Below are 16,060 nucleotides of genomic sequence, written 5' to 3' on the forward strand. Positions count from 1 at the left end.
GTGTGTGTGTGAGTGTGTGGGGAGAGATGCCTGCCACCCCCGCCCCTGGTGGGTTTGCCTGAATCTTCTAGAGGGAGGATCCCCAGATGTTGTGGCCCAGAAGGAGGGGAGCTATTTTTCCCCTCTGCCAAGAGCTGCTTCCTCCTCTGCCCCACAATCATTTTCTGTCTCCCAGTTTGTCCCCTGCTGCTGCTGCTGCCCCCGGCCAAGGTGCCAGAGGCCTCCAGAGCCACCTGAGTGCTTATTTTCCACAGGTGCTGTCTGAATCTTCCTCCAAGGCAGGTGGCTATCGCCTCTTCTCCTACTCGCGGCATTCCTCAGAAGTGAAGCAGAGCGGGTTAGGTAGGAACTTCTTCTCTGTTCTCTCTCTCTCTCTGTTGACAATCCTGGTGGGTCAGTGGGCGGGACTTCCTGCCTAGGATTTTGTATGTTTTTTCTCCCAGCCAGATAGGATCTGAGGCTGTCTCTGTAAAGTGCCCCCCTCCCCCTGAGCCTCTGCGCTCCCTTCCCTTCTCTAGCTGGCCTTTTCTCCTGTGGTGCTGCTCTGGGATCTCACAGACATTTTGAGAGTCCAGGCAAGGAATGTTTCAGGTAGGCAGGCAGGCAGTTCCTGACAGCCAGCAGGAGGGACAGGGAGTCTTGGCCTGAGGGCTGAACATGCTTTTTCTTTTTTTTAAGAACACTTTGAGATTTAAGAGGGGGCAGAAACACATAAATGGATTTTACGAGCCCTTCTTGGGTGAAGAAACAATGGCAGTGGCCATCCTGTGCTCTCCAGTTTTGGCAGGCTGTTTCCCTTTCCAAACCAAACAAACCTGGCACATAGGAATGACCCCCTCCCCGCAAAATGAAAGGAGGTATATTCATGTAATGAATGAATATTAAATCTTAACGGAAGAACAATAATAGCCCATGTCTCACTGAAAAAGCCCAGGCGGTGGAGAACCCCACCCCCAAGACACAAGTTGTCTTCCAAATGCCTCGTGTGTGTGCAATCACTCAAGAAAAAAAGGCAGGTTCTGATTTAGAGCCCTTTTTCTGAGGTGGGCCAGTTTCGGGGGCTTCCTCACAGGCCCTTCCTTCTCAAAAGAAGGCCGCTGGCCAGGGGACCCCTTCCCATCTCCCCAGAGCCAAAGACAGAGGTGGGAGGAAGGAGCTTCTTCAAGGGAAAAATTGGAGGGTGCAGTGTGTGTGTTTTGTGCTGTCTGTTTGAATCCGGGCACCCGCCCAGCACCCAGGCCTGCTTAGCTGCACCTCGTGCTCTTGAGACCATTAGTCCCCTGCACTCTTGGCCTGGAGTCTAAATTGGGGGCGGGGAGCACTCTGCACTTGGCTCCAGCCTTCTCTACCTGGCCTTGCTGGTGGGGGAACATGGCGTGTGGTCCAATCACGGTGCTTGCCTGAGCCAGTAAAAGCCCACCCACCCCACTCCGCACCCAAACCTATATTGTGATGCTCCCTCTTGCACCTGCACCTGCCCTTGCTCTGAGTCACAGGGCTCTCTGCCTGGGTGGTCAGCCTCTTCCTCTGTCCCTCGGGCTTGGGAGTGTTTTGGTCTGGTCCTGGGCTTGTGGGCTGGACCACTGACCATTGCTTCTGGCCACGGCATGTGAGATGAGAGAAGACGGTGAGGCTTGGAGAAGCTGGAGCAGGCTGGCTGTGCCCTGGGCCCCTGCTCCTCTGTTTTGTGTTGTCCTTCAGAGCAGTTTTAGGAGCTGCAGACCCCCTCTCTCCTTCTTCCTTTGCCACTTGGGGGGCGGCGGTGGCAATTGGGGGCTGTGGCGCCTTCCTGCAAGGGCTGCTCTGCTGCTTTCTGCCCCACTAATCTGGGTTGCCTGAGCTGCATGTGGGTGTGTGTTTGTGTGCAAACGTGTGATACTAACAGCCTGCTGGACCTTTTCAGGGTCGCAGTGCACGGGTCTCTTCAGCACCACAGTCCTGGGGGGCTCCTCCAGTGCCCCCAACCTCCAGGATTATGCCCGCAGCCATGGGAAGAAGTTCGCCTCCAGCTTTCTATACAAAGATGGTAGGTGCACCCTCTGCAGAGACATCCTGATGCTTGGGGCTGGGCGCCTGGCGGTTGGCGGGGAGGCTCCAGAGAAGCTTGGGGGCTGAGCACTCCGAGGAACCCCTTGCCCTCCTGGGTCCTGGGAGAGCAGGGCTGGGAGGAGGCGTCTCCACATCCTGAGGGCCTCTTGCCTGGAGCTGCCTGGTCTCACCAACACCACAGGTCCTCATAAGGACGGAGAAGCAGACTTAGTCATGGCATCCATTAGCAGGGGGGTGGAGAGCAGGTTTGAAGCTCTCAGGGATTAGTCTCACTAGTGAAGTGCTCTTTCCCCATCGCAGAGCAGGATGGGAGTTGCTTAGCATTGAAAAGAAGCCGCAGGTGCCAGGAGTTATTATGGGCGGCAGTGTAGGGCAGGGTGAGCAGCTGGGTTGGCTTTTCAGGTGAAGCAGGGCAGGAGATGGGGTTGCCGCTCTGCAAATCTCTGCCAAACAGCCTGCAGGGATGATTCTCCTCCTCCTCAGTGGCATTTACTGGGTCTCTCTTGGGGTTTATTCCTCTGGCAGCTGCCTTCAGCTTTCAGGCATACACAAGGTTGTTATAAATTCCTGGCAGGGTTTTCACACCAAATAACACCTTCCCTGTTTGAGAGGGGCTTGCTTTCTGCCCCTTGCAGCGGAGAATTCTTCTCAGCTCCAGCCCTGTTGTGATTTGCCTGTCTTGCACTTGGGCTTGGAGCATGGCTCTCAAATAGTTGGGGAGCTGCTCAAGAACTTTCTGAGCCTCTTCTGGCACCTTCTGGTCCTCCCGAGGTCTTTTTCGCTTCTTGCATTTGCTTGGTTGTTGAAAGAGAGATAGAGAGATTCTGCAGCTGTTGCTGAGGCCTGGGTTGGTGTGGCAGAGGAAGGGGAAGCTTGTTTTTGTGGGCTATTAAGGTTGGTCTCTTGGGGGCTGCTCCTAGCCCCATGCTGGGGTGATTCCCCACAGGTTTGTGTGGTGGGTGCTTTCTCTTCTTTCCCAACCAGAAGCTTAGGGGTGTCAGTAACACTGCCTGACCCAGCTCAGGGATATTGACAGGTGAAGGAGCTGGGCTGATGCTGGTCCTTGGCCAGTAGAGTGTTGTGGAGTATTCCTGCACCCTTCATTGTGGCTCTGGGCAGGGAGGTTGAAGAAGCAGGGGCTACTGCCCTCCTCCTCTGCCCTTCTCTCCCATGAGACCCATCTGGGGAGTGCGTGTCTTCGGTCTCCTGTTGCGCCACTGTCCTGTGGTGCCCATTGCCCCTCTGTGTGTGTGTGTGTGTCAAACCGTCCCTTGTGCATGTTGCTCCTCCCAGCAACCTCCTGGGGGAGGGCAGTCTAGTGTGGGGTGAGGCCCCTTCCTGCGGTGGGCCTGTGCTTCCAGCAGGGGGCACCACAAGCAGGTGGGCGCCTAACTGACGCGATGCTCTCATCTTGTTTCCTCAGAGCTCTTGTCTATGCCAGCTGTAAAGCGGTTTTCTGTGTCATTTGCAAAGCATCCAACTAACGGTACGTTTGCTTCTTAATTTGACGCCCCTCCCTGCTCCTCCTGCTCCCTCCACCCTTCCTATGTCTTCCATCCCCGCGTGTATGAGTGGGCAGCTGTGTCGTGCTGTGCTGTCCCCCCCCCCGCCACTAACCATCCTCTTGGCTCTCCCTTCTGTGTTCTCACGAGGATGGGGTGGGAGCAGAGGGACCCCTCAACACATTATCAGCAGCAGCAGGGAGGGCAAGATGAGGCACCTGCCCCCTCCCCAGGCTGGAATAACTTGATGCGAGAGAGCCTATAGGGGTACCAGCTCCTTCCCCCTCGCTGTGACCCAGAGTGGGGAGAGAGCCTTGCCCCCCTCTCTTTAGGCTGCTTGCCTGCTTGATTGCCTGCCTGCCTGCCCTCCACTTCTCCCACCCCCAGGTCTTGCTGGGCAGTGGGAGTTCAGAGGCGGGGAGGTGCTGCTCTCTTCTCATGGGGGTCTTTGCCTCTGCTGGGGTGTCTGGCTCTTGCCCGACTGCAGGAGGTCTTGGCTGGCCCTGGGCAGGCTTGGAGGTGTCTGGTGGGTGGAAATTGGGGTGGGGGAAGCTGCTCACAGCCCCTTGGGGAAGGTTTTCTTTCAGAGTAAAACATGCTAATTGCATTAGAGAGATTTCCAAGTCTTTTCGCTTCTGGAAAAGACAGGTTCCTTCTGTTTCTGCTTGCTAAAGTAGAGGGCTGCAAACGCTTTCTAAGCCTCAATCATCTCCCTTTCCTTTGTGCTTATTGTCACTTTCTTCTTTGCTTCCTTCTTCTGTTATTTGCCAGCTAGCAAAACGTCTTGCTTAGATCACTGGAGGGACCAGTTGGAAGACAGGGCTGGTTGTAAACTTCGATCCTCATATTTGGTGGTTCTGTAGTTCTACAATTTATTCATTTAACAATTGGGCTTTTCGGTTTCTAGGAGTTAAAAGCAAGGTTTTAAAAACCACTGTCTATGGTGCTTGAGTGCATTTCTCCCCTCAGTAGAGCTGAGGAATATCCCTGCCTCCCCTGTGGCTGGCTGCCAGTGGAGGGGCACCCCCACATTTTGCTCAGTGGAGTCCTTTGCAGCCCATGTGAGGTTTGAGAATGAGCGGTGGAGAGACTCTGAGGAGTAGGGGCAGCCCAGAGCCGTGGCAGGGGAGGAGAGGAGCAAGAGACTCAAAGGCTGTAGGCTTACATGCCCCTTCCTTGCATGCAGAACAGCAAGGCCAACTTCTCCTCCTGACTGGCTATTTCTGCCTGGGGGAGGGTTTCTTCCAAATGGGGGAGAGTTGCTCTTGTGCTCGAACCCTGGTTATGGGCTTCCCTTAGGGACATCTGGTTGGCCGCTGTGGGAAGAGGATGCCAGGTCCTTTGGGTTCTTCTGATGATTTTATGGAAACTGAATTGGTGCTGACCAGACAGTGCTTCTGCGAAATGTCTCAAAGGGCCTTCAGGTGCCCAGAAAGTGTTTGCCTGTGTTGTCTTTGAAGTGGGAACAGAGTTTGCTCCATGGCGGGTGGTGCTGGCAGCTGTCCTCCCTCCCCATGCTCTTCCATGATCCAAGCTGGGCTTCCTCCCTCCCCCTGCCCTTCCCCCCTCTGTTGCCTTGGCTTTGGCTCTGCTGTGCCCCTCCCCCACTCACCCTTTGTGGCCCCTCCCCCCAGATGAGCTGGAAGGCCCCTGCGGGCGGCTGCTGCTGCGCCACTTTTCCTCTGACTTTGCCGCCAGCCAGCCCGCCTCCCTCCTGGATGCCGCCCTGGCACATCACCTCCGCCAGTGCTCCTACCACTTCCGCCTCTTCCGGGACTGGCTGGTCTCTGGCCGGGGGGACCTGGAGAGCCTCGACGGTACGGCATGGCACTGCATGGTGCCTTGGGGGCCTCCTTGGCTGGGCCCTCCCCGCCCAGGGGGTCCCTGTGGCTCTGCCTCTTCAGCGGCTGCTTCCCTCCCTCCCCTGCCCAGCTGCCCTTCGCCTGGAGGAGGCCAGCCAGGAAACCTCTTCTCTTGTCCTGCCGATTCTTTCCCCGCTCCTCTTCACTGGGCCAAAGCAATGTAAAAACACAACATTAAAAAAACAGCTACATTCCTGGCTACCTAGAAAGGCTGCGAGCCCTGGTGGGTCTCGCTTGCCCCTTGCCCACCCCCCATGGAAGCCGGGCGACTGAGGAAGGGCTGCCCCTGCTGCTGCTGCTGTTGCTGCTGCTGCCGCTGCTTCTTTGCATGAGGTTTGGTTTGGCTTCTGGGAGCCCCCCAGGCCCTGGGCGTTGTCTCCCCAGCCAGCCCAGGCTGTTCTGCACCTGGTGCCAAAACCCTTGCAGAGTGTGCATGTGTGGGTGTCGGAATTGTGTTGCATGGGCAAAGCAGCTTCCCTGCCCCACAACCTGCCAAGGGGGAGCAGTGTGGGACTTGAAGGATGGAGGGCTCTTGGGCAGGCCCATAGGCACCCTCCCTTCCTCTTTCCCACCCTGGCACACAGGCCCAGCCACTCTCTGCATGGCTTTGAGCACAGGGCTGGGCTTTCTTCCCAGGAGGCCAAAGCCTGATTTTAGGGCAAAGCTGCCCAGGTGGCTCTTGACCGGGAACCTGCAGGTGGGGGAGGTTGGCAGCTGCCTGCAAGATGCCTGGCTTGTCTTCCAGAGGAGTCTACTGCTTGAGTCATTGCAGACCAACACTGCCCAGGAATGGCCTTCTTCCTTCTGTCTGCCCCTGTGTGATGGCCAGGCTGGTTTGAGTTCCACTATCAGGGCAGCTCAGTGGGAAAGAGGACCAGGCCTCCCCTCCCTTTGGCCTGCGTCTTCTGGGCGGGAGCTTCTCTTCCACTGGCGCCGTTCCCTTCCCGGGGAGAGGAGGCTCACTTGCAGGCTCCTTTCACAACCCTGCCTTGTTTGCAGCACAAGTCCCTGCAGTTTAAAAGCCAGCAGCTCTTTTGGACTGGTGCAAAGCGCCCCCCGAGTGGTGCTCAGCGTCCAGGAGAGGAACAGTTTCAGGTTTGTGTATAATTTGCACAGTGGCTTCCTAAGAGTTTCTTGGGTCATAAATGCAGATTTTGCAGCTTCAGAAAATTGGCTCAGCTCTCCTTAAAACGGTCGAATGTTGGTTTGTGATGCCAGAATTGATTAGCAGATGTTCTGCTGGTTTGACCGATGTGAGGCACTGGAGTCCAGGCTTCCTTGCCTGATGCAGCCCTTTCCCTTCCACGCAGACCCACTGGAGTATTGCTGAGCATTCTGCAGCAACCTCTGCTCAGGTGCTGCAGTGACAAAAGCCACCTCATGGATGGGGCACCCAAACAGCCTGCAGGTGGGAGGCAGCTCCTGAGCAGCTATTTGCAGACTGTATAGCCCTAAGCCATGAGGGCCTTGACTCCAGAGCTCAGTGCATGGTGGGGCTAGCCGCCTGACAAGGGGCGGGGGGCTCTGGACCCCCAACTCCTCTGGCCAGGCTCACTGTTATAAACTGAGAAATGAAAGCTAGGAGCTAAATGGCACCTTAAACCTAGGTTAAGGGCACAACAATGGAATGTCTAGGACTAGGTGCATTTTTTCAATAACAAGAATGCAAAGCTGAAAAAGAATGAACTGCAGCTAAAATATTATGTTCATTTTTGACATGCTCTAGTCCAGGGGTCAGCAACCCGCGGCTCCGGAGCCGCATGTGGCTCTTTTACACCTTTGCCGCGGCTCCGAGGCGGATACTAGCGAGGGGAGGAGGCGCATTGTGTGACCCGACACTCCCCACTGTTTTAAATGTCGCAATGGTTTTGCGGCTCCCAGTTTTTTTTTCTTCGGTCCAAGTGGCTCTTTTTGTCTTAAAGGTTGCAGACCCCTGGTCTAGTCCTTCCCCTGCCCACCCCCTTAATATTCTTAATAGGGTTTCTTCTCCAGTCTTCAGAGAGTAGCTGGAAGTGGGGATGCAGAAAAAGGTCCTCCTTTCCTTCCAGTCTGCAGTTTTAATCTGAACTCTTAGGCACAGTACTGCACCCAGAGCTCAGAACTGCTTGTGCTAATGAAATTCCCTGTCACAAAATGCGCCTAGAACAATGGGAGTTTCGAACACTGTTCAGGCCCAACCCCTCTGCCCTTCTTATCCCTTCCTGGCCAAGCTTTTCTCCCAGCTTGGAGCAGGCTCTGTGTGGGGCGCAGGCTGCATAGAAGCACAGGTCCTCTAGGGTGGGGGTAGGGGGCGATACTGGAAAGGGAGCAAGGAACCAAGTGTGTGTGTCTGTTGTGTGGAGAACAAAGCGGTGATCTGCTCTAAAATTGCTTTATAAGAAAAGAATGTTGATGGGACATTTCAGAAACAGAGTGGTGGGGGCAGGGGCAGGGGCTGCATCCTTCCCTTCCATGGGAACCAGGAGGCAGGGAGCTGAGGTTGGACAGTATATCCCTAACCCTAACGCTCTCCCTCTCCCATCTGCTGGAATAGCTCCAGGGTTAGAAATGCCAGTTCACCCAGCAGGGGTAACACAGAACTGGAGACTGAGAATGGCTGCCCAAAGGTTGGGGAGGCTGGGGCTGCCATCACCAGGACCAGTTACGGTGCACCACTAGAGTCCTTGGGCAAACTGGTTTTGAAGTTTGTCGCATCACCTCTAACAGCTCCCTAGGCAAGCCGAGAAGAGCCTTTGGGGGTCTGTTCAGGGCTCCAGGTGCCAAGGAAGGGCTTTCCCTTCCCCAGGGACAGGGAGGAGCAGCAGCCAGGCAGCGGGAAGGTGGGCTAGGTGAGCTCCAGGTTTTCCTCCCAGCCCCTGCGTGCTTTTGCTTCTGAGATGCTGGGCTGGGTCTGGCCTGCTCTTTGGTGTGTTTTGGGGGCTCCATGCCTGTGGCTCGAGGGGGATGTTGGGGCTTATTTTGGGCGTCTGGTGGGGAGGCAGCCATCACTGGGTTTTCTCCTCTGCAGAGGTCCTTGACGCTGGGTGGGGGGTCTGCTCTGCCTACAGGCTTTGAAGGCTGCTCCATGGTGCCCAGCATCTACCCCTTGGAGACCCTGCACAACTCGCTCTCCCTGCGCCAGGTCAACAGCTTCCTGACGGCCGTCTCCAGGACCTGCAGCACCAGCACTCCCCACCCAGGAGCTGCCCCAGGTACCATCAGAGGCAGGCAGGTTGGGCGCTGTGCTGGGGTCCCGGGTGACCACCCCCTCAAACTGAGCCCCCTTCTGCTCCAGGGCTTCCCGCAGGGCAGCACCCATGTTTTCCAAAGCAGCTTTGCCCAGCTGTGTAGAAGCAACACATTTCACTGCACACAGAAATGGAATACCTGTTTTCTGGGGTGTCACCACCGAAATGGCACCCCATCTCAACACGGAGACCCTTTGGTGTCTTGGTATTGCAGCTGCGTGAACTAAGGAACTGCAGGATATAGGAGAGAAGCCCTTAATCAGCTAAAGAAAGCTTGGGAGTGAAGAAGACATTTATGTTTACTGAGAAGCATGTGACAGATGAGCAGAATTTGGCTAAAATAGGAGAAGTGTGGGGGCTGGCCTGGGCTGGGGGAACACCTGGGGGCTTTGACAGAAGTGCCTTCCTGGTCACCAGGAAAACCCCAGGCCCCTCAAAGGTTAGCCTGCGCAAGGGGCATCTTTGACTCCAAGGTGGGGGTGGGCAGAAGGGTTGGTGCCTAGAAGCAGGCCCTTGCCAGGGGGCTCACAGTGTTGTCCTCCTCCTCTGTCCTGCAGCGCTCTTGGACTCCCTGATGGAGAGCCAGGGGCCAGGCGAGGACTTGACGCCGCAGCAGATTCTCTCCTCTTCTCTGCCTCTGCGCCCCCGCTCAGACAAGCCCCCCTGGTGTAAGTAGGCACGGGGCTTGGGAGGGAGGGGCAGTTTGATGGAATAGACTTGGAGGAACAGAAGGCAAGGCTGCCCGAGGGGACATTGCAGGCCTTTGGGTTGGGCTTTGTGCCAGCAGGAGGAATCTCAGCCAATGGGAACAGAAGGAGCGGGGGCTGGGGGTGGCAGCAGCAGCAGCTAGGTAGACTGGGCTGGTTGCCAGGGGGCCAGAGCCCAGACCTTCCTGGCGCTTGGAGTTGGCTAGGGCAGCACTTCTCTAGTGGGAGGGGGCAAGGCCAGCAGATCTAACCTGCGGGCTGCACAGGATGGGACCCTAACCTAACTTTGCTTGGGGCAATATGCACCCCCACCCCGCCTGGATTGTGTGGCTACTATTAGATGCTGCCCTGGGATCCTCCTGACATTGTTGCCAGGCCTTGTGCCCAAAGCTGTGACGGTGCCAAGGAAGGGGTTTGCAAGGAGCTTGGGGGGCGGAAGAATTCTTAGCACCTCATCCCCCCTCCCCAGTGACCACCTCGTTCTGATTCCCTTGCAGACAGCAGCGGCCCCTCCAGCACCGTCTCCAGCGCAGGCCCTTCATCGCCCACCTCCTCTGTGGAGAGCTGCCCCCGTTTCAGCTTCGTCTCTCAGACCAGCAAGGAGCGGCTGGCAGGGCCCATGGAGGGGAGTCAGCCGGGCAACAACGGAGCCTTAAGGGAGAAGGGAGAAGAACAGAACCTTGCCAGGGAAGCCTCAGCGCAGGAGGAGAAGGAGGAGACAGAGCCTGGCGGGCAGGTGGCCACAACCTTACTGCAGAAGGGACTTGAGGGAGGGGAGGAGGCTGCCTCACCCCAGGAGGAAGAGGAGGTGGCGGCTGTGGTGGTGGGGGAAGAGAGTGAGCAGCTGCCCGCAGCACTGGAGCTGCTGGAAGTCGGGAGCAGCAGAGGTGCAAGGGAAGGGCAAGCAAGTGAAGGACGGAGGGAGCTGGACCTGGCAGAGGAGGAGGAGGAAGAGGAGGCGGCAGCAGCGGAAACTGGCTCAGGAGAGGCCACCTGGGAGGAGGCCCTGCTCAGTCCCTTTCTCCCAGTTGGGGACAGCACTTAGGCAGGAGAGGCCTGCTGCCAACTGAGGCTGGCCAAGTGGGAACCTTTCTTGCCCCTCCAGGAGGCTGTCTGCCTGAGCCAGGGGCCCCGTCTTGCTCGGAGTCCACCTGGCGGGGATGGGCTCTGTACCAGCAGAAGTTGGGGCTGTTCCCCACTTCTGGGACATGAGCCTCACTGGCCCAGCCAGGATGGCCTTCTTTCTCCAAAGTGTCTGGCTGCAGCTGCGCAGAGAGGGGGAAAACTTGAAGAGACACCCCTCCCAAGTGGTGTCCCCCTGGCAGTCTGAGTGTGAAAACTGAAGAGGTCTTCCTTGCTGGCGGCAGTGGTGGGGGTGGGAGGCTCTCAGTGGGGGGGAGGTCCTCCAGTCCTGCTGGCCATTGCCGGGGTACAAAGCTGCTTTGGAAAAATCAGGTTTTCTTAGAAACACGTGGATGAGATGCCAAATGGTGTACAGTACAGAGTAAATATTTAATATATTATTCGTGCTGGCAGGTGGAGGGGGCTGCTGGAGGTCCCCACTCCCCCACCCCCGCTCCATGGCCAGGCATGTGTCGTCCGTGGTTCAGATGTGTCTGTGTTTCTCTTGCGAGGGATTGTACAGCCGTCCCCTGGAGTCCTCCTTGTGCTGCATTTTGTGCGTGGAGTAAAACGCCGACACTCCCAAGACGGGTGGCTTGTGTGTGTCTCTTTGGAGGGAGCCTCTCGGGGGTCTCTTGGTGTGCCTTTGTGCAGGGGCAGCTTGGGGGGTCCAGGAAGAGGAGGAGGCGGCTGCACAGAACAGGGCTAAGCTGGCAAGAATTCCTGAAGCACAGCTGTCCTGCACATTGAGAGGCCTTCTTGCTGCACAGTATAGAGGGGATTCCGTAGGCAGAATTAGCAGCTGCACTAGAAAGGACTTAAAATGCACCTGCTAGCTCAGGCCAGCGGAAGCCCATCTAGTCCAGCATCTTGTTCTCACAGTAGCCAACCAAGTGCCCCAGTGGAAAGCTTGCAAGCAGGACCTGAGCACTAGAGCACTGTTTCCTCCTGCCGTTTCCAGCAAGGGCTATATAACTGCTAAGAGAAGCTGCAGGACATCAGAGACACAAAAGGAGGGTGTCTGAAAACCCTTGGAGGTCTGTTTGTGTGAGAAGGAAGCAGCCTTTCCTGAGGCAGGGGCATTTTGCTCAAAGAGGAGAACAGCTTGGCCACCATCGCAACATCTGTTCTGGGTGGTTGGTGGAACATGTTTTTGGAGTGAAAATTACAAAGCGTCATATAGAACAAGGGGAGCCAACACGCTCCCATACAGATATTTTTGGATGCCAACTCCCTTTGGCTCCATGGCTGCCTGACCCATCTGGGATGTTGGGAGTTCTTCCAGTTGAACAACATGGGGGGGCACTAAATTGACTACCCCAATATGGACGAACAAATCTGGCCTTGCTAGACTTTTGGAGTTCTTCTGACTGTGTCAACAAACACATGGATCCTGCATACTTGTATTTTCAGTAAGGCTTTAACAGACGCTTGCCAAAGGCTCCTGAGCAAATTTAGCAGCCTTGGGGTGAGAGGACAGCTCTTCTTTATAGGTCAGGAACTGGTTAAACAACACAAAGCGGAGAGTAGGAATAAAACTGCAATTCTCAGAGGGGAGGGATTCTCTCCTCCCCCAACTCCTACAAGGCAAGGACCTGGATTGATGCTGGTGCTTTTTAACTTCTCCCTCTGGAGGTTGGAAGGAGCAGCCACCTTAGATGCCGTTTTGGTGTGGGTTTTTTTTTTTTTTTTAGTGTGTGTGGGTATATAAAAACCAAACTATATTGTGCAGCATCCTAAATGGTTCTCTCCAGGTTTGCTGAATGGACAAGAAAATGGCAAATGCTGCCCAATGTAAATGTAAATTGATATGCAAAGAACAGAACAAAAACTATGCATGCTGCCATGGTTATCAAGGAAATACATATGGAATACTGTGTGCAGTTCTGATCTACCCCACCGAGTTGAAACACCTTCATGCAAGGAAAGACAAATATTGGTGACTCTTTAGTTTGGAGGGGGAAGGCAATTAATGAAATGGACTGGACTAGATTCGGGATAGGTGAGAGGAAGAGATTGCACATAATCGGTTGTGATGGGGATACAGAATTTCACAGGTTCAGAGGTGGGATTCAACAACCACAGTTGCAGGAGGCAGCTCTTTGCCTCACCTTGAGGGTCTCCCAACTGTCTGGGCCTGTGTTGGTGGCCCAGCTAGGAGGTTGCTCTGCTCTTGCACTCTTTGTTGGTGTTCCATACCTACAAGGGAAACCAGTTGTTTTCTAGGGTGCTATTCTCTTCTGGATTCTTTTGCTCTGGACTAGGTGACCCTTGGATACCTTCCGACTTAAGATTCTATGATTCTATAGCTCATGAGGAATGTTACACAGACAGAGGCCAAATCCTTGTTCCTCTGCTGCAAACAACAAACCTGAGCAGTTTTCTGGAAATGCCGTTTTGAACAAAAGGTATGTGGACAACAAAGCAGGTTGTTCTGTTCATTCCCCACCAAGCAAAAAGGAGATAAACTTTTTGGCCTGCCCTCCCCTAACCCCTTTAGGCCTCTGCTGTGTGGGGCGAGGGAAGCAGCAGGAGCAAGGCCCAGGCAGGCAGGCAGGCAGGCAGGCAGCTGCTCTGGAATGCCCCCAGAGGGGCTTTGAGGGAACAGAGCAGCTCTTCTTCCCTTGACCTATGGAGCTCAGTGCCATTGGGCCGGGGAGACACTGGGTCATGGATGCTGGTGGAGGAACAGAAGCCCAGCTCCAAAAGGCTGGAAGAGACCTCGGTGGTGGGTGGAGGACCAGGGCTGGGCGCTTTGCCAGTGCATCAGTCAGTGGAAGCAGGACAGGAGCCCCTTCTGAGTCGCAGTTAATGTGGCTTTATTGGTTAGTGCAGGCCCCTCCATTTACAATCATTAGAATTACAGAGAGTTGCACACAGAAATGCGAGGGGAGGGGGAAGAGGAAACTCAGGACCTTGGATTGTACATAACATGGAGGAGAGGAGGATGGCGGGGGGAGCACTGGGCTCTATTTATACAACATTCAGTAGCAACGGGAGCTGGCCTAGAAGTCCTTCTCGCCGCTGCTGCCTTTGAGAAAGGTCCCCATGAGCATGACGCAGCAGAGGAGGAATTGCGTGCTGGGGCCCCCATGCAGGAACAAGCAGAAGCAGGAGCTCAATGTCTTTCTCGTCATTTCTTTCCTGGGCTCCCCAACGGTCCCTCTGGGTGGGTGGTGGTGGGATTGCTAATGGAGCTCAGTCTGGGTGCATTATAAACAGCAGTTTTTACAAGGTTTGCCGTAGAACGTGAAGAAGGGAGATGCTGAAGCCAGCTTCAAAACTACAAATTTTGAGGAAGGACTCAAGCTGGTTGGGTGGGGAAATTGGGGTTGTGGAGAGCAGATCATTGAGTAACCATGGGGCGGGGAGGGATGTGGGGGAAGAAGTACTTTCTCCTCTGATGGAGCAGTGGGTCTAAATCCCACTGGCCCCTGCTTCAAGTTTTAAGATAGACACATTCATAGGTGGGTTAGCGCAGCAGCTTGTCTGTCCAGGCCCAGGGACCCACCACCTCTGCTGCTGGGCCTGAGCATACATGGCTTGTAGGCACTGGTCTCTGGCTGCTGCCTCATCACAAGCCATGAGGGCAAGTCCAAGACCCAAACCACAATGGATAAGCTCAACAGGAAAGCAACAATTGGGCTTGCTGGGCCCCTTCCTGCAGGGCAGGGAGCTGGAGCATGGAACTGAGCCCCTGGAGGCTGCAGAACCAAATGCCAGGGGGAAGGCAGGGGGGCAGGGGCTTGTCTATCATCTGTCAAGCTTACTGCATTTAGAAATGTGATGTTTACCCTGTGCCCTGAAACCCAGAAGCCTTCAGTGTGGTGATGGCAGCTCACAGTAAAAATATTTTAAATACACACACACACACACTCACACAAAATAGCATACACAGTTCCAATAAAAGGTCAGTTCCAATTACAACCCAAATAAACCCAAAATAAATATATAGACAGTGACCAGAAAAATAGTTCCTATGGGATTCTCCCCAGCTCCACTTTTTCTTTTCCTTTTTCCCTTTTTGCCAGTCTGATGGCAGGAACAATTTAGACCAGCTAAGAGGGCTGAGCACATTCTTTCCTAGATGAAGAGCCACACCCAAAGACTCTGTAAGGCTTTTTCAGAGCTTGCCCAAAGCGTCACACCCATGATTTGTGACTTCCCAAGTGTGCTCTGCCCCCTCCCTCCCCATGGCTACAATGTGCTGGGCCATCAGCCCTGGCTTTGCCAGCAGCACAGAGGACGAAAACGGGGGTCCTCACTGTGGCTGCTGACAGCTTGAAGGGCCTCTAATGCTATCTGCAGTAGCTGCGAGGAGAATGGCAGTGCATGTGGGGAGCTGGAGGAAGAGCCTGCAAACACCCCCTTCACTTGACTTGGCCCTCAGTTCTAGCAAACGGGAGGAAAGGGTGTCCTTGTATGTGCAGCAGTGCCAGCTCCATCCCCAGAGGGATCCAGTCCCCACCCACCTACCCCAATTTCCCCCCTTCTAGCCACCATTTTGCTCACAGGGAAATACTGGGACTTTATAAACATGATCCTCCTCCAAAGGGCAGAGTCACTTGGCAGGGGCCAGCTTCACCTCTGGCACTGCTGAAGATGCAGTATTTGGCATTTTCTGACTGCAGAGCTGAAGGGCTTCTCTGCAATGTACTCCTTGGTGCGCCAGGCTGGATTCTTTTTCCAGCACAGCTTTGGCAGAGTGTTGGGGGGCAAGCAAGCCGGTTTCCACTTTTCTGTGTCATCATCTCCTCCTCCTCCTCCCAGCTCAGTTCTCACTTCACACCTGAGAGGCTGAGGAATGGTGTCTCTCCTTCTCTTCCTGCTCTCATCCTCCTTTTCACTGGTCTCTTGTGCTGCTTCCATCTGAAGCTACCCCGTGGGCTAAGTCGGACAGAGTTCTGGAGGTCTGACCCTGCAGAAGAGCCCTCAGGCAAGGAAGCGGGGAGGGAGGGGGCAGCGCTTTCGCAAGCAGCATCAAAGCAGCTCAATTATTTTACAGCAATGACGGAGGCATCAAAATAAATCTGGAAAAGTGAAGCAGCTCCCAAGAGGGTCCCTCCACTCCACACACATCCAGGCATGCTGGACACGTCCTGGGCATGGTGGCAAACAAGAGCCATGTGCAGGCAGCATGTGCCCAGCAAATCCAGACCACGTTTGGGACAGGAAGGAGACTTGCGCTGTGAGCAGATGGATCTCCCAGTGCTGCATGGTGGGGGGGTGGGGAAGGCGGATGGACGGATGAGATGCGCTGCTGCAGCCAGGGGGGCCTCAGAACTCGATCTTGCATGCAGGAAAGGACTCATCCTGCATCACCACTGTGCTGCTGCTGGCCAGGACCATGATGCTTAGCTCCTGCTGCTTCTCGTGGGTCTGTTGGTACCATTCCCGCGTCACTTCCGTGTCGTGTGTTGGGATGAGAGTCACCTGAGGAAGCACAAGAGACAGGCTGGGAAGGGGTTTCCCTGGTGCTCTGGCCAATCACAGCAGGGGCAGGAAACGAGGCAGCTACCTCTGGCTAATAGAGCATCCCTTGCAGAGGCAGAAGGTGGTTTGCTGCAGGGTGGGTCAAGGGAGCAGGCTGG

The 16,060-nt window shown here is 55.2% G+C and overlaps 2 protein-coding genes across 15 annotated transcripts in view; one reads left to right on the top strand and one right to left on the bottom strand.

Moving 5' to 3' along the window:
- PPIP5K1 (diphosphoinositol pentakisphosphate kinase 1) overlaps positions 1–11,057 on the top strand; it is a 29,057-nt gene extending 18,000 nt beyond the window's left edge. For 3 of the 11 annotated variants that reach the window (XM_083587175.1, XM_083587176.1, XM_083587177.1), the window contains exons 26-30: positions 255–342; positions 1,904–2,026; positions 8,461–8,604; positions 9,198–9,308; positions 9,845–11,057. In XM_083587175.1, the coding sequence (XP_083443301.1) occupies positions 255–342; positions 1,904–2,026; positions 8,461–8,604; positions 9,198–9,308; positions 9,845–10,392 (1,014 nt within the window). In that variant the 3' untranslated portion in view covers positions 10,393–11,057. Of the gene's footprint in view, positions 1–254; positions 343–1,903; positions 2,027–3,472; positions 3,536–5,185; positions 5,369–8,460; positions 8,605–9,197; positions 9,309–9,844 lie in introns of all 11 variants that reach the window. The other 8 variants (XM_083587167.1, XM_083587170.1, XM_083587173.1 and 5 more) reach the window with 4 other exon arrangements.
- A 2,207-nt stretch (positions 11,058–13,264) lies between these two features.
- MAP1A (microtubule associated protein 1A) overlaps positions 13,265–16,060 on the bottom strand; it is a 36,431-nt gene continuing 33,635 nt past the window's right edge. For all 4 annotated transcript variants that reach the window (XM_083587159.1, XM_083587160.1, XM_083587161.1 and 1 more), the window contains one exon: positions 13,265–15,902. In XM_083587159.1, coding sequence (XP_083443285.1) covers positions 15,747–15,902 — 156 coding nt within the window. In that variant the 3' untranslated portion in view covers positions 13,265–15,746. The remainder of the gene's footprint in view (positions 15,903–16,060) is intronic.

This window comes from Podarcis filfolensis (genome assembly GCF_964270895.1).
Source record: "Podarcis filfolensis genome assembly, chromosome: 14".
NCBI classification, from domain to species: Eukaryota; Metazoa; Chordata; class Lepidosauria; order Squamata; family Lacertidae; genus Podarcis; species Podarcis filfolensis.